Source organism: Cinclus cinclus, chromosome 6 (assembly GCF_963662255.1).
Source record: "Cinclus cinclus chromosome 6, bCinCin1.1, whole genome shotgun sequence".
NCBI classification, from domain to species: Eukaryota; Metazoa; Chordata; class Aves; order Passeriformes; family Cinclidae; genus Cinclus; species Cinclus cinclus.
In genome coordinates this window covers 45,693,726-45,716,257 of record NC_085051.1, presented here as the reverse complement: position 1 = coordinate 45,716,257, position 22,532 = coordinate 45,693,726, and the positions used below count along the sequence as shown (strand labels likewise).

Below are 22,532 nucleotides of genomic sequence, written 5' to 3'. Positions count from 1 at the left end.
GCACAACCAGTGATGCACTGCATCAGTGATGCAGTGCGCTGATGCACTGAAGGCAGTGCTTGTTTCAGCCCATTTGTTTTGCCTTGTCATTTTTGTAGAGGCTGTGACAATGGACAGAAATACATAAAAGTAAGGGTGGTGTGTGTATTGTCTAGCCTCATCTGGTCAGCACTTGCAGATTTTCTCACTCGGCAAAGTGTCTACCTGGTAATCACTGCAGCATATAAATCTGGATGTTTTTTGATTGGGACCTGTGTGTGGTAATGGATGAGCAGAGAGGCAGTTTCTTTTATAAGGAGGTGAAGATGCAATTTAAAGGGGCCACATTTTTTCCTATTTGAATCTTGGACTGTTTGCTTCATGAACATCTGAATTTTCTACTTGCTGGTTAGAAATACCTACAGTTTGTTGTACTGATATGACCAAAGCACAGAGTAGCCCAGTGTTCCTCGCTGATTGGCATACACTGGGATCTTGAGAGCTATGAGATTATGTTGTTAGGAGAGCTGAGAGGAAGGAGGAGTAGCAGGACCAGTTTTCCAGTAGAGCCACAGAGTGGCTTTGGACTGAGCTGCATTTGTCCTGGTACCCAGCATAGTGCAGCTGCCTTCGCCTCAGCAGCATCAGCTGGCCCCAAAGCACTGTCAGTGTTACCCAGTGCTGGCTGTGTGCCCTACCCATGGCATGGCAGTCTTGAAGGAATTTGCAGAGACCGGTATCTCAGGAACCCTCCCAGGTGACCTCTTAAGTCAAAGCAATCCAGGGCACCCTCAGCAAGAGAAGTGGCATTGACCAGTCAAGAGATTCACTGGCACTTGTAGCCAAGTTTTGACTTTGTTGCACACAGTTAAAAGTTGTCCCGCCAGTTTGTTTGCTGATACTCCCCCAGATCTGGCATTCCTCTGATTATGTAGCCAACTGTAGTTTGTTATTATTTAGACCAAATGATGCCTTGGGCAAAACTGACATCACTGCTGGGGCTCTTTAGGGAAATGAGGAGCAGGGTGTGGGGAGCCGGCTTCAGGAAGTGCCACCGTTTCCCACCACTGAACTGGGAGGTGAACTCCCCTTGCCAGGCAGGTTGGTGGGGTCTGTGGTTTCAATGTAGCTCTTTGCCAATGCCCTTCAGGTACTGGAGGGGTAGGAATCTCACTAGATGGAAAGCTTTTGTCCTGGTTTCAGCAGGGATACAGTTAATTTCTTCCTAGTAGCTGGTAGAGGTCTGTGTTTTGATGTTTTAGGTGTTGCAGTGCAGCACTTAGCCTAAGTCAAGGACTTTTCAGTTTCTTGTGCTCTGACAGTGAGCAGGTCCAGAAGTAAACTGGAAGAGAGCACAGCCATGATAGATGACCCAAATTGGCCAAAGGGATATTCCATGCCGTGGAACTTCATGCTCAATGTGGGGGGAGATGGCTGCCAGGGGCTGATCACTGCAGGGGTACAGGCTGGGCATCCGTCAGCAGGTGGTGAGCAATTGTATTGTGCATCACTTGTTCATCTATTATTATTATTACTGTTTTTGTTGTTAACATTACTATTACTATTATTACTATTATTACCTTTGTTTCAGTCATTAAATTTTTTCTTAACTCTTGAGGTTTACCTTTTTCCAGTTTTCCTTCGCATTCCAACTGGGGCTGGGGGGCAGCGAGCAGGTGGCTGTGTGGGACAGCTGCTGGCTTGGGTTAAAACACAACAGCTTTTGAAAAGTCAGCATTCATGCTATGTAATGTAGGCTGCTCCATTGCTGTCTTGTGTTTGCTTTTTTCTAATCACCATTTTAAAGAGCAGTACTAACAGGCCAACATGGTTTCTGTGCATCTCTGGTAATTTCAGAATCATGGATTTAAATAAATGAAGACTAGTCACATAGTTGGTGGTGGGTGGTAAAGTCTCTGTCCTCAAGTAGTGCAGAATTTCTTAGTCTGCTTAGTTACACTGACAGTTTGGAAGAAGAAGAGTGATTAGTGAAATCTGGAATAATTATTTCATTTGCAAACTTCTTTTGCTAGCCATTTTTCTTTTCTTGTGTTTAAATATCACCTTGATGTTGTCTTATGTTTCCCATACTTTACCTTACTATATATCGTACTGGACTTTAGCTATGTAATTCCTGTCTTTCCCTTTTATCTAGTTGTTCCCGACCTTTGGAGTTGATTGTGTAACCAGAGGTGCAAGTAATGTTTTCCCACTGAAGATCAGACATGTCATATAAGACAGTGTTTTTAATGTCACTCTGTAGTTCACTCTGTCTTGCTAGTTCAACCTGCAGCAAGTTACTAAAGTTAACTTATAAACGGTGTGAGTGATTTATCTTATGAAGAAAAATACTGTTTGAAGAGAGTAAATGCCTGTTCAGCCACCACAGCAGCAAACTCCACCATTCCTGCTGCTAACATCCAACCATTATCTGCCTCTTATTTCACACTAAACAGAATAACAAAAGCATTCTGACAAGTGGACTATTTCTAAACATATCAGAAGCTTTTTTGGACCAGTACCTAAGAAATGAAACTGTGTTTTTTAAGACCCCAGTTTTTATTTTTGGCACAAATTATAGATGTTCACAGTAGTATCAGTAAGTGCAGGCTCTGGAGACAGGCTGCTTCTCATTAAACATGCATGGGCTATTGTCTTCTTACTTCTTTAGACCTGGCCTTCATTTTGAGGTTAGACTTTAATTTCTGAAGAATGTAATTTAAAGTTATGTATAGTGCTTTGTGATTACCTGGAACTACTAAAGAAAAAGACTTGGCAGTGGCAAAATAAATATGTAGGAGCTCTAGCTGCCTTAATTCTGCTAGAGGTAGTAAAAAAAAAGGTCTAAACCTTTGAGTGGTTTTAACAAGGCGGCAGAAGCAAGTGAAGTGTCTGTTGCATTGCAGAAAGTTTTACAGGCAGAAGTTGACAACACAGGAGGCTCCTGCTCCCTGTATTTAAAGTTTACTTTGCCATTTGTCTTGAGTGGGTTCAGTGTTGTAGTGAATAATTTATAGGCGGTATGAATGAGCTCATTAGTCACCTTTTCAGAGCTTAAGTGAGTTTTGTGGTTGTCATTACATGGGTCTTCTGTTTGAAGGCAGGACAAAAGGAGGGCTGGGCTTGGGCGGCTGCCTGGTTTGTGCTGGCACAGCCCTACTGGCCTGTCTGCTGCTGAAACCCCAAATCTTCTGCCCAGCAGGGCTCCAATGACCTGCAGGGCTTTTTCCAGGGATAGTTTATTTCTTTTTTCTTACATGTTGTGTTTGGTTTGATACTTTGATGGTTTCATGTTGGGGGTGTTTTTCGTTGTGCAAAAGAATGTTGAAGATCATGTGGCATGTGATAAGTAAAACCCTCTACTTGCATACAAGCAATGAGTGACTTTTCTCCTCAAATGTGCTTAGAAATTTTGTTATAGCCTGTCTTGATTTTGACTGTGATGGAGTTAATTTTCTTCCTAGTATCTGATACAATGCTGTGGTTTGGATTTATTATGAGAATGACATTGGTAACACACTGCTGGTTTAGTTGTCGCTGTGTAGTGCTTAGCCTAAGGCCAAGACTTTTCAGTTTCCCATGCTCTGCCAGCAAGCAGGTGCACAAGAAGGTGAGAGAGAACAGCCTGGACAGCTGACTGCAACTGGCCAAAGGGATATTCCATATCAAAGAGCATCATGCCCAGTAGATATACTGGGGGAGTTGGCTGGGAAGGGCTGATCACTGCAGGGTACAGGCTGGACATCGCTCAGCGGGGGTGAGCAATTGTATTGTCCGTAATTTTTGTGTCCATCTTGGGATTTATTTCTCTCTCTCTCCCTCTCTCATATCTTTCTTTTCACCACTACTGTTATTTAATATTGTACTTTATTTCATTTATTAAGCTGTTCTTAACTCACAGGTTTTACCTTTTTTGTGATTCTCCTTCCCATCCCACGAGGGGTGGGAGGAGTGAGTAAGCACATGTGTACTTGGTTGCTGGCTGGGATTAAACCACAACATAGCCATAATATTTTTTTGTCCTTGAAATGCTTATGGCAGTGCTAAACTGTGCTGGTACTAGCTGAACCTAAGAAAAGGACTTAACTATCAATGTTTACAAGATTGCAGATTTAAAGAGGAAAACATTCCCAAGATTATTTCATAGTGCTTCAGCAGCTGAGGCCCACTCCATCTTTGTGGCATCCCTGTGAGAAACCTGTGGGATGTGAAATTTGCTTGCAGAAAGTCTGTGAGGTGCAAGATGCACCAAACCTCCCAGATCACCGCAGCTGCTCGCTGAAGTTACCTGTTGCCAGAAAGACTGGGGCAGTGTCAAAAGGCCTGGCAGAAATTAATGTCCCAGTGACTTAGTCAGTCCATTATAATAATGCACTCTTGTCACCGCAGAGGAGCCAAAAGGTTCTTGCAGGGAAACCCATCTCACAGGACATGAATGTAGGAGCCAGGGGGCTGGTTCTCTGGCCACAGAAGTTGTTGCTGGGATGTGGGTACTTGAGCTGTGCTTTTTTGCCATGCCAGCTTTCCTCCTTCCTCCTGAAATCTTGCTTACCTGTTCTGCCTGATGGCTGCTCTCTGGTTCAGCCTTGGAGGCCACCTCATTTGTGGCTGTGCAGGGGAGCACATGACAAGACAGAACCTTTCATTAGATGGTACTGACTCTTTTTAGTACTTCCACTGCAGTTTTTCATTGCTTTCCATTTCTTGCTCCTTGGTGCTTTTGGTGGGTTGGTCTGTAGCACTAAAAATACCACCAAGGATAGAAGTCTGCTTATTCATTTTATGGCATTTTGTGTGTTTCCCACAATCTGCACCTTCTCAGCATCTCTTTGCAGACGCAACTGTAGGTCAGCACAGCCATGTTTGTGCTTCATCCCTGCACCACCTCATGCAGGCTCTCATAGTTGTCTCTGTGTTGTTGCAATCTGGGAATCTGCATTTCACAGGATTTCCTCCGGGACCAGTGTTCAAGAAGCATACAGGAAGAGTAGAGCCAAGTAGTGAGTAGAGGAAAGGACCCTGGAATGTCCTCTGCTACAAAAAGCTGGAAATCAAGCTGGGACTCACACAAGTACAGTTGTGGCTAGGAAATGCACCTGGCACAAGCAAATGGTCAGAGGAGAATAATTGCCTTCTGGCTCACAGCAGTCGTGATGGTAAACTGTGTTTAATGTCAGTTGCTGAGAACTTCAGTTGATGAGATGTGAACACAGACTTCACTGCCTGCGAGGTCCTGTTGCAAACTTAATTTTGCATGCATAGATACACAAATAAAGGACAAATTCATAAAATAATTGATGAAGTGAACAGTTTGTATTCAGGAAAGCTGAGCCAGAATTGGACATGTTGACTTGAAACAATTTTTTCTTGATTTTAGACATTCCACTTGGCAATGCAGTTTGGGAGCTTTATAAAAAGAGAATGGTTTCTTCTGTGGTGGTAGTTCTGTTGTAGTTGTAGTTTTCCCCAAAACCTCTGGTCTTTACTTGTCTGCAGTGTTGGCTACTTTTTTGGCTGCTTTTCTTCCACACTGCTTTTGAGAACAAAAATACAGTTGATTTCTGCTTCTGCTGATTGCTTGTAAGTTTGACTTCATCTGCCAAGTGGTGAATACTGATGTTGAGATAACACCAGGCCACATCTTGTGGCATTACATTTTTACAACAGATAGCAGAGTTTGAGCACCAAACTCCAGAACACAGTTCTTTCATTTTTCAGCCTCTTTAAGCCCTGCAACTATACTAGAAATACTGGCTTGTATACAGTTAATGTACCAACTGAGTTAGTTAGGTGATTTCAGACCTTTATAGCAGAAGACTCCAGTAAAGCCATGTTTATCCCAGGGACATTTTGCTTTCCACTGACTAGGCTACTAAAATAAGCTGCAGTGACAGAAGCTTCCTTTTCCCAGTATAAGCTAGTTTTGTGCTTGGGACCCTTGTATGTTGGGTAATTACACTGTTAAAGCATCTCTCATATGGACCCATTTTAACAAATATATGTAGGACAAATGAGCATTCATGATGCTCTCCTCCCACCACACTCATGCACGAAAACACAATTGCTGGTAGGTTCTCAGCTGTATATAATTTTAGCACTAAGTATACTCATTTTCCTAGAAACTGCAAGCATTACTACAAAAATATCATAAATGTGCATACATGAATTTATAAAGGAGCTATTTAATAAAAACTGTAGATTTTATTGAAAGCAATTAATTTTATTTTAGCCTGTGAAACATAGACACTGTAGGTAGTTTTGTTTGCTCCCACTTCTGAAAAAGGTTTGTATTGGTGCTCCTTTTCTCACAGATTCAGTTCCGTTTCTGTTGGGTTTTGTCTGCTGGGGAAGATGAGAACTTGAAGACTAATTAAATGCAAGGTTGGGAAAATGCTTTGTAAATCTGATTCCATGTTCTTGAGTGGATGAGCAAAAGATAGATCTGTTGGTAAGCTGGAGTAAGGTGGACCTTCACTGCATGTGCAACTCACGGCTTAGTGCTGGCTGTGGGTAAGGAAAGGGGAGGGCATGTTTGCAGAAGCCATGGGACAGGCAGGCAGGGTACAAGTGCACTCAGAGCAACTGTGAAGTTGCTGTCTTTCAGGGCAGCAGGGTACTGTTTGTCAGCCTATTAGGTGTGTCACCTCTGTACAGGGCAGAGACTCTGGCTGTTCTGGTACTGTTCCAGGAATTCAGACAGCTGTTTCTCTGCTCCAAAAGCAGGCATAGTGCAAAAAACAAAACCAGGCTGGTCTGCTGTGGTTAAAAATGAAGAAGTGTTGATACTGCAGGAGAAGAATGCTGAGAATAGGAGTGGTGAAAGAGGAAATGAATAAACACATACTGTATTCATGATTTAGTTTTTATAAGTTCTTGAAGGTGTCCAATGTGCTTATGCTCTGTACAAGATTAAATCCATTGCCTCAGAGAAAACAGAAGGCTAGAAATATCAAGACTGATGGGGACACACCAGTCATTCTGCACAGGGGAAGAAATGACACAAAACAAGATGGTCAGTATACAGGTGTCAGGGCCTGAGCTGTGTCCCACACTGAGGGTCTGATCACAAGAGTCAGCAGCCCTGTCCACATCACTCTTTGAAAAGTACATCAGGACTCCTAAGAATTAGGAGGCTTTTTTTTCCCCACAGCTATGTATCTAATTCTAAATCTTAATGAGCAAGCTTTGCTGGAAAACTTGCAGCAGACTTCATGGAAGAAATCTGACTCTGATGTATAGAGAATAAACATTGACAAGGACACCAGTCAATAGAGACATGGTAATTGGAGACCAAGTTAGGAAGAGGGGCTTAAAGGTGAGGATAAATAGTGCCAGACTGTTGAAGTGTGGCAGGTGAGGCCAGAAGGCAGAGAGTAGAAGTATTTTGCAAGGTCGTGTGACATGATGTCCTGCTTTTGCCTGGAACAGTGGTGCTGTATTTTTGGATTCAGTATGAGAATTAAGTTGTTATCACACTGATGTTTTAGTTTTTGCTGTGCAGTGCTTGCCCCAAGTCAAGGACTTTTCAGTTTCCTGTGCTCTGACAGTGAGAAGCTGGGAGGGAGCATGCCCAGGACAGGGGACCTGAGCTGGCCAAAGGAATTTTCCATACCATAGAGCATCATGCCCAGTATATAAACTGTGGGGGAATTGGCTAGGAGGGGCCAATTACTTCTTAGGGATGAACAGGGCATCGGTCAGCAGGTGGTGAGCAAATGTATTGTGGATTATTTGTTCCTCTTGGGTGTTATTCCTCTTTCTGTCTTGTATTATTACTATCATCATTGACATCATCATCATCATCATAATGTATTTTGTTTGAATTATGAAACTATTTCTATCTCAACCCATGAGTTAAGGGGTTTTTTTGTTTTGTTTTGGTTTGGTTTGTTTGTTTTTTTGTTTGTTTAAATTCTGGTTCCTCTCCTCACTGTGTGTATGTGGCAGGGGGAGCAAGCAACTCTGTGGTATTCAGTTGCTGTCTAGGGTTAAACCACAACACATGGTCATAATACTAGCAAAGCAAGATGTTCCCAGCAGAGACAGAGATTGAGGGGGGAAGATGAGTCTGTGAGCCCATGACCCTTGCTGTGCTTGATGGCTTGTGGGAAATTTTCAGGGATTCAAATCTAGGGGAGGATAAGAGATAAAGGAGTATAGGGAGATGGCTGGAAATCCTCATTAAATAAGATACTGCAACATCTGCAGTTGGTATTCTGAAATCTGAGAGGAAAGATTAGACTGTTGTATATTAGCCCACAAGGCTAAAGTGCAGCTCTACACTGTTGGAACTTCTAATCAGCCTTTAGTAAGGCAAGTACTTTGGTCTTGATGTACAAACAGTTTCATCTGTCAGTGTTGCAAATCTTGTGCTAAATGAATTAGTATCATTGCTGTCTCAGAAATGGGGAAATCAACACCCTCGTAAATTTGGGGGCTTGCCTGAGATTACAGTGAGTATTTAGTTACTCGATGGTCATACATTAGTTGTTCTGCTGTTGCTGTAGTCTCTAAGCCAGCAGTTGATGTTCTTTCAATGGAGCTGCATGTGCTCCTTTCTTATATTAGTTGCATTAGGTGTTCCAGCAAAGAGTCAGAAGCTGGGGAGCAGTCTTCCCAAGAGGCAAGACAGTAGTGTTTACATCGTTGCCTGTATTTTAGTGCTCTGCAAGTCAGCAGCTCCAGTTGCTGTTGAGCTCGGGGGCAAGTGGGAGCCAGCAAGAGGCTGCCCCACTCTGCTGCCTCCCGTGGGGCACCTCAGTGGGAGCATCTGCCAGCCCTCCTGCCCAGTCTGTCCCCCTGCTCTCCTAGCCTCCAACACCTGCTGCTGGCCCCTGGCCTTGATCACGCCGGCTTTTCTGTCTACACAGTGGCCCTTCAATGCAATCTTTAGTGTGCACTCTGGGGAAATTCTTACCTGCCATGGAAAAAACAGAAAACTTTGAAACTGATCATATTCCACCAATATTCATGGGGCATTTGGCCACTAATTCTGAACAGAACTGAGCTGAACTGAATTGGATGCATACATAATGTACTCAGGGTATAATTTTCTTTGCATACTACCATGCATCTCATGAGGCTTCCCCCTTCTCACTTCAGAAATACTTCTCATTAGCTGAATTCTTCTTGGTAGTCTTTCAAGACACTTGACTTTTACAAGTGATAATAAATGCAATAAATCTCCTTGCTTGCCAATAAAGAAGCATGTTGATTCACTCAGAAAAATGTTTGAAGCATTTGGAGTAAATTCAGGTGGGTGGAGTTATGACTTGATAATTTAGTTTGGGTTTGAAACCAAATGGCCGTGAGATAAGAACTGTGTAAACTAATGGTCCTGCTGACTGTTGGGAGTGTTAGGGCTGGTGAAGTCACAGGGCAGGATTGCCAGTGGGTAACAATGATACTCTGCTGCCTGATAGGTATTCTTCCCATTCTGCAATTCAGCTGCTGGTGTGTCTTGAAAATATGCAAGAATGTGAAATAGCAGTTCACTGGGTAGGGGAGGGAAAGCTATCGGCAAAATAAGTCCTAGCTAGTTATGACAGGAATTCCTAGTTCTAGAGAATCAATGAAATGCTTCTTATTCCTGCACTTTGAGAATGAGATGCTTGCCACTCTTATCTAAAACTCTGAATTACCTGAGTGTTTAAGAGATTAAAGGAGGTAACCCATCCATTGGGAAATAATGCAGAATTCCCTAAAGGTCTTGAGGCAGCTGTTCTAACTTTTCCTTCCTGGCCTAGTGACAATTCCTGTGTCCAGGGAGGACTGCACTGGGACGAATACCTGTATTTCTGACTTAAGTGACATTGCCTATACATTTCTGCAGCAGGCATTTTCTATGGTGGAAGGAAAATTTATTTTAAAGTATGCTAAATTTGCAAGCGTTGTTTACCCAGAGTGGAAAATACTTGATTTTTGTGGACCAGCTCATGAAACAGTTCCATGTACTTGTTTTGTGGATAGACAGCCATAATTTAATTTTGTGCTGCAAATCACTGAAGCTACTTGAGATCTGGCATGTGACATAGAGGAGACTGTATGTTCAGCTAGTGCCGTCTAGACTGGACAACTTCTTTATTTTTAAATCAAGTTAGTTCCCTTCAATTAATTCAACTGATGGCAAGGGTTTTTTGCTCAAGGTGAATACTGGTTATGTCAGGGTATGATAGCAGAGGAAAAATGTACCGTTTTTCCTAATTGAGTCAAACCTTCTTTTAAAGCAGATTTCCTTCAGGAAATATCCCTCCTCCTCCGTCGGCAGTTACTGCAGATTTCTGCAGCACGGTTCTTTACTGTGCACCGCACACCACAGCCGTGGCGGTAGTTTCACGGTGCCCGGCGCCAGCAGCGGAGCCGCCGTGCGGGATCCCGCGCCTGTCGGTGCCCGCACGCCCCTCAGCGCCGGGCCCGGCTCCCGCTCACACCGCGGGGCAGGTGCCTGGCTCCGGCCGGCGGACTCGTGTGCGCCGCCGGGCCGGCAGGTTCGCCCGTTTTCGGCAGCATTACCTGCCCACTGCGAGGGTGTTGAAAGATGCTTCCCCCGCTGCTCTTGCGGGAGAGGTAGAAGCTGGGCTCCGCTATACTGAGCCGTGGGCTCCTGCGGCTCGCCGGTGCCTTCGGTGTACCCCGCGGTTCAGCCGGGGTCGGCCCGGCCGGGAGCGGGGAAAGGAGACTCGCACAAGTGGGAGCGCTTCGGCTGCCGGCGCTCCGCGTATCGGGACTTCCGAGCGCCTCCCACCCGTCCTCGGACACTCGCCCGGCCCCGGCCAGCGCCGCCGGCCCGGCACGACCCGGACGCCGGGCGGGGGCCGGGCGGCCCTGCAGGAGGGCACGGCCGGGTCCCCGCCGACGGCCGGCAGGAACCACCGCCCACCCCCACCGCCGGCGGCCCTCCCTTCCGCGGCTTCTCCCATCGCGGCTGGCCCAGCCCACGTTTTCCCTCTCTCCCCTCCCTCCGTGGTCATGTGTCGCCTTTTTTGTTTGCAGTGGAAACAATTTCTCGCTCTCGGGCTCGCACCGAGGCGGACCGCTGCCCGTCGGGAGCGCGGGGCTGGCGTGGGGCAGGCGGGCCCCATGCAGGCGGCGGAGCCCCGTGCGCCGGGACCCCCGCGGCACCCCCGGGGCTCGGGCTGAGTCGGGGGCGCGCCATGCTCCGTCAGATGAAACTTTGTGCCACTGCCATGAAGGGACCGCGGTGAAACCGCCGCCCCCCGCCAGGTAAGTTGTTGTTGTTGTTGTTGTTGTTGTTGTTGGCGGGGGTTGCGCGGGGCGGTGCGGGCCGGCCGCGGGGAGCTGCGCGCTGCGGTCCCGCCCGGCTCGGCCCGGCCCCGCGCCACAACTTGGTCGGGAGTTGGTGCGCGGCCCGGCGTGCGCGCCGCCGTGACCCCGCCGAGCCCGGCCGTGCTCGCGCAGCGGGGCCGCGCCCGGCGCGAGCTCGTTCCGCCGGGCGTCCCGGCAGCGCCCGGGCGAGGACCTCGGGGCACGCGCGCGCACGTGCGGCGGGGCGCGCGGGGCCGCGCGGGCCGGTGACACCTGGCCGGCATTGGCGGGGCGCGCGGCGCGCGCCGCCCGGCCCGAGCAGCCCCGGTCGCCTGGCAACGCCATTGATTGGCTGCGGCCGCGGCCAATGGGCGCCCGCCCCCCCTCTCCCCCCTACCCCCCCGCGCGGCGGGTGCGGTGGGAGCGCGGGCGGGGGGCCCGCCCCGGTGCGCCCCCCTCCGGCCGCGGCGGGCGCGCGTGCGGGGCGCGTCCGCCGGAGCTCCCGCGGGGTAAACGCGTTCGTCCGGCCGCGGGCTCGCCCGACACCGGCGCTCCTTTGTCTGCCGGTGGGGCGCAGCTGCGGCCGCCACGGGCCTCGTTGGCAGGCCCCCCTCTATCCTCCGGTGTGGCCCCAGCCGGGCACCCCGGGCACCCCGCCCGCTCGTCCGCGGCGGCCCCGTTGGGAGCCGCTCTTCCGCCGGACTTCCCTGCCCGAGGGGGCTCTGCGGGGCCGCGGCCGCCCGGTCACCCCCGCTGCCTGGAGCGGAGAGAGAGAGACGGGGGGGGGGGGGGGGGAAAAAAGGAAGCGATACGGCCCTTCGGGAGGATACTGGCAAATAAGGAAATTAAACAGAAAGAGAGCAGCATGTTGTCATAGTAACAGTGCAATTAAATTACTTTACTGTCAGCCATCATATAATTTTCCTGTTTAGAAGCTCGTGGGACGGAACTTCCATTTGGAGTCAAAGTTGAGTGTGTGGCTTAGGTAGGCAATGCCAATGCCCCTGGACGCTGGCCATTCCCTTGTTTACCTTATGGTTGCGCTGGATGCAGTTTTGAAAACTAGGAAGTGGGGCCAACGCAAGTTTGGCCTCCTGGTGTTTATATCTGCCTCGGTATTTTTTCTCCTTTTCCAGATACTTACTCATGTAAAATTGCACATTTTCACTGTGCAGAAAAGTTCTGTGTGTTTTGGTTTTAGTAAATGTCTGCTTTGCTGTAACTTCTTTCTAGAAAGACACAAAGATCTTAAAAGTTTCCATTTTTGCCCATTTATGACCGCTAAATTAAAGCCCATTATTTCTCTTTCCCATAATGGCTGTGTTGCTCTGTTTTTCCCTGCACGTAGATATATTGTTCATTCTGTTGTTACCTGTAGGTTTTTTTTGCCTTTCATTTATGGTATTGACTGTGTGACTGCATGACTTCGGGTAACTGCTGGGGTTATGTTTTAGGTACGGGGAATCATTTTGTTCCTTTTTAGTGTTCGTGCAGAAAGTTTCATCCATTTAAATTCTGTTATTAATTCCATCCAGTTTTTGTTTTACTTCTGTTCATATCTCCAGACCTAATTTCTGGCAGTTTGGCTGTATGTAGAAGCTAAGGAAGCCTGTCTCCTGCTTCTGAAGTAGAATTGTTGGGCTCGTCTGCTTCTCTCAAATCGGGCAGGGGCCCAACTTTGCTTCTGAAGTGCTCAGGTCTTCCCAAATTTTAGTGCTCACAGAGGGTTTCCTCAGGGCCTGCTGGTGCAGTACCCTCATCAGCTCATCCCATCTCTCACAGCCATCGTTGAGCATCACACTGGTCTTTCTGACTCTTGTTTTCTGCTATGTTTGAAATAAGTTCAGCTTATGTTAAAATCTTCTCTGTTTACATACATTTTTAAAGTGCTCTATTGCTCTGGCACTTGCTTCCCCATTTCTTGGCCCTGGGCCCAAAACTACCGGTGTTGCTTTCCCTCCTACTTTATCCTGACCTTGCTAGTTTTGAAGTTCTGCTCTCATTTCTGAGTTTTGTTCAACCAAGACAGTATGGATGTTTGTGTGCCTAGGCCTTTAGCCAGAGTGATTTTAATCATGGTGGTGTTGTATTGTCCTCAAATGTGAAACAGCTGAAATTAATCTGAAGCAACTGGCCATAAGTCACTCTTTTTTTTTTTTTTTTTTTTTTTTTTTAGTTCACCTCCTTATTAAAGTGATACAATTGGAGTATTCAATGGTTTGAAAACACCACTTCCTTTTTAAAGAGACATGGGTTGGAATTTCCTGTGTGGGGCTTCATGTGCATGCAGAACTGAGGTGTATCTGGATTATCATCTTATTCTATCAACTGAAATTTTTTCCCTTGTTCTAACTTTAGATAATTTTACTCAACAGTTGTGGATGAGTGTTAAGTGAAACTGTCATGTTTAATACAGATGGCAAAAGGCCAAGTGACCAGTTAGGGAGAAGCTGTCAAATGTTACACAGGACCTTTTTATGAGTTAACTTTTCTTTCTCCTTTTGTTTGGATTCACTCTCCCAGGAGCTGCTGCCTAAATGGGTCCAGTCATGCCTCCCAGTAAGAAGCCAGAGGGCTCAGGAATTAGCGTTCCCAGTGGATTGAGCCAGCGTTATCAAGATAGCAATTTATCAAAGGCACTTCATGATGATGAGGACCTAGATTTCTCTTTGCCTGCCATCAGATTAGATAAAGGGGCCATGGAAGATGAAGAACTAACTAATTTGAACTGGTTACATGAGAGCAAGAACTTGCTGAAAAGCTTTGGGGACTCAGTGTTAAGGAGCGTTAGCCCTGTTCAGGACATGGGTGATGACACGCCGCCGTCTCCTGCCCACTCTGACATGCCCTACGATGCCAAGCAGAACCCCAACTGCAAACCTCCTTATTCCTTTAGCTGCCTCATATTTATGGCCATTGAGGATTCGCCAACCAAAAGACTGCCCGTAAAGGATATATACAACTGGATCTTGGAACACTTTCCGTATTTTGCAAATGCACCCACTGGATGGAAAAATTCTGTGAGACATAATCTATCGTTGAATAAGTGTTTTAAGAAAGTGGACAAAGACCGAAGTCAGGTGAGTTTGGAACTATGGGAACCTATCTGGCTCTGAAAATATTCACCTGCTAATCCCAGAATATGTCCTTAACTGTGAAACACAGAATGTGCAACTCTGTGCCTGGTAATGTAGTTGATTAAGTTCAGAGAGCCAGCATTTCTTTAGTATTGCTTGTTCTGATTTTGTTAAATTCGTTGTCTAGACATCTGTAAGAAAGTGTTGGGGTGTGTGTGTGTACGTGTTTTTCCCCCCCAGCTGGTGTCTTCATGCATAGTGGTTAAATACTGTTTTTAGTTATCATGCTGTGGTAATGGTTTCCAGCTATGCTAGATGAATGTAATCATGTTATAAATAGGCTGCTTGCTGTTCTTGGCTTATACAAATGTATAGTGAAAAGGTGTGCCTTATGTAAGAGTCCATCGCTATTGCCCTGGTCTGTATTGTAATCCAAAAAACTTGACTTTCTTTTACACAGGGAGGGTAATGGTGATGAAGCTTTGTTCCATTTCAGGCAAATTTTCGAGAAACACTTCAAAGAGAGAAGACAGGTCTGGCATCAGAGGTGAAGGTTACCATTCACCAAAACTTCTGGTGTGGGCTCATGTAACTTATGCAGCTGGTGCAGAGCAGAAGCCCTGGGAGCACATCTTTGCTTTCGGATCTCGGTTGTTGTCTCCTGGTTTCATTGCTGATTCCCCAGTGTCTGCAGGAAGAGGCTATGTGCAAGGGAATAGGAAAGTGAGCAGAGTGGTGGGAGCAGTCCCTTGCATAGCCTTGTACTCTGTCAGTCTGCCTGGGAGCAGGAATCAATTTCCAAAGGGGACCTTCTCAAGAAGTAGTGGCATGGATGAATCTTTGGCAAAGTACGTGTATACTGATAAAAATACCAGCTTGCAGATTATTTTCAGAGGCCTTCTCACAGGTTAGGGAAGTAAATACCAGGTACAATCATATCACTCATGGTCTGCCTCTAAAATTGGCTGAAGATCAGAAAGTGAACACTTTCCCCTGGCAAAAACAATAGATGCACTCAGCTTTTGTATTTCAGTGAGTGAAATGCTGTTATTGTCTTGTAACTTGTTACCCTGAAACTAGACTTCTCTTGGTGGTGCTGTTCTCCGTATTTTGTGTGCAATTTAACTTAAAAAGCTCTGGAATAGAAGCTCAAGTAACTCTAGAGGAAGAGTCATACACTATCCTAAATTAGCAATTTTCTTTTTAGATGAGTTAACTTTCTTTTCTATGGAGCTATCATTCTTAAAGTATTGACACATCTGTCTTTCTTTTCTTTCTTTTTAAAAAGTATTATTACCTAGAATTCACTGTCCCCATATTGCTGATCACACACTGTATGTTTGCATTTTTATCAATTAATTGCTATGAAAGCTTGTGTGTGAGATGAAAAAAATCCTGCTTCTGAACTGGGTCTTGTTTTGTGTAAGCCAGAGTCTTAAATTCTGGTTTGGAAGTTCGACTATAAGAACAGTGTAACAGACTTTAATGATGCTGTCCCAGACTGTGAGAAATCTTCACACAATGCGTTTAAAAAAATCACCAAAATACCGTAACTGGCAAGGCATGTGTTTAACTCTGCCATTTATGTTTTGTTCTGTCCCTCTTCCTCTGTTTACAAGTTGACTATTTAGATTTCAACTTCCTTTCTATGAGGAAGGAATGTCTTCATGTCTATCTGTCAAATATCCAGTCATCCACTGAGCTCATTTGAATAGTATCACACTGCACTGCTTCTCCGTGGGGAGGTGGCGCAGCACCATGCATGACTGGTCACCCACGTCTCAAATTCATGATTATGACCATGGTTGCATAGCTAGACAACAAGGTGTGGTGGGAGGCCTTGCCTGTATGAATCACATGGTGAAGTTATATTAATTCCAGGAAAATCCCAGATTTTGAGAAAGAATTTCTTCCACTTCCTGAAGATGCTAATAACTTCAGGTTTAAGGTGAATGTGATGGGAATCGCAAATGTAAAATGCACCACAGCAGGTCATTCAAGTCCCCTGCTGGGTTTTAAGCATGTCCTGGCCAAGGGATGTGGCAGACAGAGTCCTGAGTGCAGAATTGGCCCTGGGTCAGAGTTGCTGAATCAGGTGCTTGACAGCTAATTGTGGACTTGGAAAGCAGTAAATGTCAACTGATGAAAATAAGTCCACTTTGAAAATACCTTCGTGTGTGTGCACACTTGGGCTTGATTTCGGTACCTTGCAGCAAATATCTCTGCTGTTCAGAAGGAAGGTGTCTATCTAAAGGGTTCTCTGGTTTTGGTGTGGGGCTTGGGGCAGGGGAAAGGGGGGGCTTTCATCTGTAAGGAATCATTTTATGCTACTTATCCTTTGCAGACAGTTTTTGCAAATTGTATGGTTGAGGTCTGCTTATTTTACTGGTTTTGCATGGGATAAAAAAAAAGCAGCATTTAGCAAATGGAATGTTATGAAATGCTAACAAGATGGGCTCTGAAACATGTACAGTATGGAGGGAAAGAGTTAATCAGTGCTGGGAATTGCAGGCATTTTCGGATTGATGTGCCTTGACACATTGTGAAAGCCTAGAAGCTTTTCCTCTCATAGTTGTGCTTTCCAGTGTTTGTTTTTGTAGCCCTTTAGTAATCATTTTTCTAAAAAAAGTTCTGCTGAACACTTAATTCATTTTTGAACTCCCTCTGCATAGTATTTTTCTCTGTCTTGAATTCCACTAGTTTATATTCGTAGGGCTAAATATGTGTCTAATAATCTGCAGACTTTTCTGCCTTTTTGTGAATCCATTACAATTTCCTGATGTGAGATCATTGTAATGGAGAGGGGAGAAAAAATTAAAAGGGCAGGCTTCATCACTTTGTTTTTAGACTTGCCCTGTTCTGGTGCTTTTAGGTCTGGTGTGGAATGCCAGGAAAAGAGGATTTGTTTTTACGTTGCTGCTATTCCACATCAGCTGCAGTGCCATCAGGCTTACCTGGCAAATCAAAAGCATGGCTGTTCATGTAACTGCAATGGAGCTGATGTGGATGGAGGCAGAGAGCTGGGCTGAAGAAGGGAAAATGCTGAGCCTTTGATTGTACAAACCTCTTTGCATTGAGCTCAGCAGTTTAATAATAGTTGGCCAGAGTATGAAGTTAGCACATGATGGGGAGTAGATGTGGAGTTCCCTGGCTTTGTTTATACTGCCAGACCTGTGAATTCACTTGTTCAGATTAATTCTATTGTGAACATACAGATCTAAATGTCCTGTAGTCTGTGTCCCACTTAGTACAGCCCGTTAGTCCATGACTTCCCTACCATCTGGTGGTTGGCTATAGAGAGGAATTTTTCTTGTATATGTGTCTCCATAGCAACGAGTTTGCAGTTGATATGGAAAGTAAGCAGTTGCCCTAGCAACGGAGTTACTGATGTGGCAGCTTCTCTGCTTGCAGGGAAAGGGCTAAGCTAGTTCAGACCCATTATGTAGGTTTGCTGTGATTATAGTTATGCCCACTAGTGCTGCTCGAGCTAAGGGGCGGCTGAAAAATTTTGTTACAAGCCCTATTTCTGCCTCCCTTGAAAATCTGATTTATTCGTATAGGGATTCCTGCTTTGAACAAAGGCTGGTGGGATTGTCTTTCCAGGGTGTGTGATGTGTGTGCCTTTTATGAATTCAAACTTCCTCAGTCATTGTTATCAGATGGGGGGAAATGATGTTTGACCTCGTTGGCTTCGCTGCAGTATTTTTGTCTCAGTGAACAGCCCACGGTTATAAAGGTTGGAGCTTTTGTCCCTGTGCTCTTCTCTGCTATTCTTCTGTTTTTTTCCCTGATCTCTGCTTCTTTGGGCATCCATTCTATCAAGAGGGCTCCTCTTTGTGTCTGCTTTGCATTGTCTGAGATAGGGAAACACGCACACGCTTCTCTCTGTGTGCATGCTGAAGAAATTCAAGTATCTGAAATGTTAATTTGGCGCTTGTGCTGAGGGATGTCTTAATAAAAAATGTAATGAGGGTAAAGGATATGTTTATGGGGATGGGAGAAGAAAATTCTCCTCGCTTGATGTGGAAATTATTCTTGGAAGTACGTGGTCCATAACTGGGTCATGGAGATCCAGCCAGGCTCCTCCTCCGTCTGGAGCAGGCTCTGAGATCTGAGGACTCCTGAGTGATCCTTGAGCTTTTCAAGAGCTGATATCCAACTTGTCCTCATCTAATGCACTGTCTCTCATAAGCCCATGTGAGACTTTTCAGGAGTGCCTCCTGCAAATGTCTTTCCTCTGAAGTGGTAATATCTGGGCTTTTGGAAGTAAAAATCCTGTGGAAAGATCAGTAGCTGGAGTGAGAGGAAAAGGACCCTGCTTGTTATTTGTTAGAATCTCCTGATCCAATCTGCATATGCACAAAGGTGAGGGAGACAGGACCCTGTCCTTCCTCTTTTCATGTCACTGAGGTTTCCTGTGAAAGTTCAGTTTCACACGGAGGGTAGAAATAATCTCTGTTTTTAATGTTTTCACCTAGACTGATCCAGATAAATGAAGTGTCAGAATTTCACTTCCTTTATAACATCTGGGAAGCTAAAGTGAAAAAAATACCAAAAATCAAACTCAACAAAACAACCCCTCAGATTCACATTAAAGGCTTCATGTGCTATGGAAATGCATTTTTTATACTTGTCTGTCATCATGAAAAAGCTCTCTCAGAATTTTTTTCCTCAAATTGGTGTGCAGAGAAACAATGGTCATCTCTTTCTAGAGAAATCATAAAAGTCTCTAGAACTGTACTGTAAATGGAGCTGCAAAATATTATACAATTTATGGAGAACTTTTCTTGAACTCTTTCAGTTTTATTTTTGAATTGCAAACCTGAGAATTATACAGAATATTTAAATAACAGATTTCCTTAAGCTGTGTATAGCAATAACACTCTTCATTTCACTGGCTTCCAGTGGCTTGACTTTACATCAGAGCTAACTCTTTGCACTGGAATCTGCCTGAATTAACTGTTTTAGAGCTGTACAAAGCACAAGCAGTTCTTGTCAAGTAATGACGGGAGAGGTGGCAATGTCGAGGGAATCCTCTGAACCTTATATCTAAGGTATTTGTGTTATCTTGCTCTCAGCTAATACAGCCTGCAGGCGGGTGCCCTGCTGCATAACTGAGGTGTTGGTTGCACAGTGAGAGGCCATTGACCTACCAGAGGAGATTGGCCACTTAGGTTATATAAACTGGAAGAACAGGATCTGTCTGTGCTCCTCACCCACAGCAAAGATGATGCAAAGCATGTTCAGCCACACTGAAAGAGTGTAGGAAATCAGGAGCGAGCTGCTCTTTACCTGTTGGGCTTCGGCTGTGGTGAGGTTGATGAGTCCATTTCTCAGCTGTGTTTGCGTTCCCTTGCTTCTGACTGTTTGCTCCATCACCTTCCTGGCACATTAACTTTCCTGTTTCTGTGACAAACAACTGTTCTGGCTGCATTTATCTTTCACTCTTCTTGTAATTCTTGCGTTGCTTTTCAGCTTAAGTTCCCAATTCAGGTTACAGCTCTGTCCAGGTAACAGTTGTGCCGACATTACAAGGGGAATAGAGATGATGGGGAGTCTGGGCATAGCCAGGTGGGGTTGCTGAGACAAGCTATTCCTTACAGAAGAAGGGCTGGCAACTGCATAATGCATGACTGCTTGGTGGGGTTATAGATGTAGTCCCTGCCCCATGATAAAGGTTAAGGTAAAACACGAACAGAAGTTTAAATGCAGTGGGATGCTTTCTTCTGCTGGATATGTTTGTTTTGGTTTCCCTTTAGGAGCAGGACTGTGCTGTTTGCTGTTCAAGTGGCCTGTGTTAGTGACTCTTCTTGGTGTTTTACAGCATATTTGAAGCGATCAGAGTCTGGGCTGCCATTCTCATGTGTGCACCCTGCTGAACCTGGCTGCCTGTTCCCTTTCCTGGGAGGTGGAATTGGTCTGGGGCTGTACTGCAAGCCCCTCTTCAGCTCAGACTGGCACATGTGCCACGATGTAATGATGGGGCTGAAAACTCTTACTGTGATTTTCATTTGGGTTATTTTTATTGGGCTAATATAGCTGGATTCATTTTCAGCTCCCTGTTTAGTTCATGGTTACTGTGGTCAGAGGAGTACCAGTGTCAGCACAGGCCATGGGCTCAGCTCTGTTTATACTGGCATGAAGCTGTGCCTGCAGCTTCCAGCCAGCTCAGAGCTGACCTGGTGACAGCAGGAGAAGATGGGGAAGGGAAAGGGGTGAAGGATACTCTCACCTTTGAGAGCACAGGCTGTGCTTAAACTAACGCTGGGTCTGCTTGTATGTTCAGTCAGATACATGCTTGATGCTGGATTGGGTCCGTATGATGTGGGTGGAATGGTCCAACAGAAACTGCACCAGGATATGTACACGTGTGTTTTGTCAAGATTTGTTTCTGTTGACCAAGGTTCTTAATTTTGGCGATAGAAATGGCTCTGTGTGGACCTGTGCTGTGCATCCTATGCAAAGCTGTTATGGAAGAGGAAAGGATGTCTATAAAATCAATTGTCAGGCTTTTCCCATGCTGCTGTCATTACCTCCTCATCACCTCCTGTGTTTTTTTTCCAATTGTCAGAGAGATAATGAAGTGCCTTTGTCACTGCCAGCAAAGGAAGCACAGATCTTGGAGCTTCACTCAGGTTTGAGCACAGGAGGCCTCAGACCCTGAAGGATGTGAGCACACAGGAGCACTTCTGCATGTCTATTAGTTCATGTGGCAAAACATGCCTCTGAGCACCAGGCCCACAGTGGTGGCTGTGTTAACTCCAGCTGTAGCTGAACATCAGAGATAAACTGGGCTTGCTGGTATGGCTGAATGTATGCACTTATGTCTTGCATTTCAGTTCTTCAGCAAAACATCAAAGAATCCATTTTAGTTAATAAATGTATGTCCCTTAGACTTCCCCCTTCCTTTCCTAAAAGGGAAGTGTTTTATGTTGTCTGAAAGAGCCCAGCAGATTGTGCTGCGTGGCTTCTTTTCCTGGGTGAAGACCTTGAGAAAAAATATTTAAAAGTGTTGGTCATAACTGAGCAGTTGAAAATAACTGAGGAGTTGAGACTACTCTTCAGACAGTCTGAAGCAGCCTTTGAGTTGCTGGAGAAGCTACCTTTCTTTGCTCTGGATTCAGGCAGTTACTGTGTCCTCACTGAACCTTAGTCCAGTCCTGCAGCATGACTGTATTTCTGGTAGTCATTCACACGACTGGCCTGGCAGGATCTGGGCAGCAGTCTGCAAGTTGCTCATACCTGTTCCTTCTGTGTTATTTTCAGCTTATTGCTGTATCTTCATCATAAATCTAGTTAATACAAATGAATGGTATAGAGTAACATAAGCCAAAATGCCTATGAAGAAGGGACTGTGTGTGACTGTTTTTAATTTATCTGGTTGTCATTTGTATGTTGAGCAGTGGTGGGTTAGCATATAAAAGTAGTTGACTCCTGTCATTGCAAGACTGGGCAGACTTGCTAGATGAGGTCATGGTGCAAGCACTGCATGTAGCTATAGCAAAGCCGTATGCCATGAAGCTCAAAAAGCCCAAGTGTAAGGTGCTCCATCTGGGTCGGGGCAATCCCAGTTATGAGCACAGACTGGGAGATGAAGTCATTGAGAGCAGCCCTGCGGAGAAGGACTTGGAGGTTCTCATGGCTGAAAAGCTGGACATGAACCAGCAATGAGCACTTGCAGCCCAGAAAGCCAACTCTCTGCTGGGCTGCATCCAAAGCAGCGTGGGCAGCACAGCAAGGGAAGGGATTCTGCTGTTTTTATGGGACATCAGCTACAGTGCTGCATCTGGCTCTGGGGTCCCCAACATAGGAACGACATGGATCTGTTGAAGGGTGTCCAGAGGAGGGCTGAAGATGATCAGAGGGCAGAACCATGTCTCATGAGGACAGGCTGAGAGAGCTGGGGTTGTTCAGCCTGGAGAAGAGGCTACAGAAAGACCTCATTGCATCCTTCCACTACTTAAAGGGGACTTAGAAAAAAGAGGGAGAGTGACTTTTTATACAGGCAGAGGATGACAGGACAAGGGGGAACAGTTTTAAATGAAGAGGAGAGATTCAGATGAGATGTTTGGAAGAAATTCTCTACTGTGGGGGTGGTAAGGCACTGGTACAGGTTGCCCTGAGAAGCTGTGGGTATCATATCCCTGGAAGGATGGATCCCAAGGCCAGGCTGGATGCGGCTTGAGGCAACCTGGTCTGGTGGATGGCATC

The 22,532-nt window shown here is 45.6% G+C and overlaps 1 protein-coding gene across 3 annotated transcripts in view; it reads left to right on the top strand.

Moving 5' to 3' along the window:
- The first annotated feature begins 12,697 nt into the window (after positions 1-12,697).
- Positions 12,698-22,532, top strand: part of FOXN3 (forkhead box N3) — a 132,912-nt gene continuing 123,077 nt past the window's right edge. For all 3 annotated transcript variants that reach the window (XM_062495449.1, XM_062495448.1, XM_062495447.1), the window contains exon 1: positions 12,698-14,324. In XM_062495449.1, the coding sequence (XP_062351433.1) occupies positions 13,782-14,324 (543 nt within the window). In that variant the 5' untranslated portion in view covers positions 12,698-13,781. The remainder of the gene's footprint in view (positions 14,325-22,532) is intronic.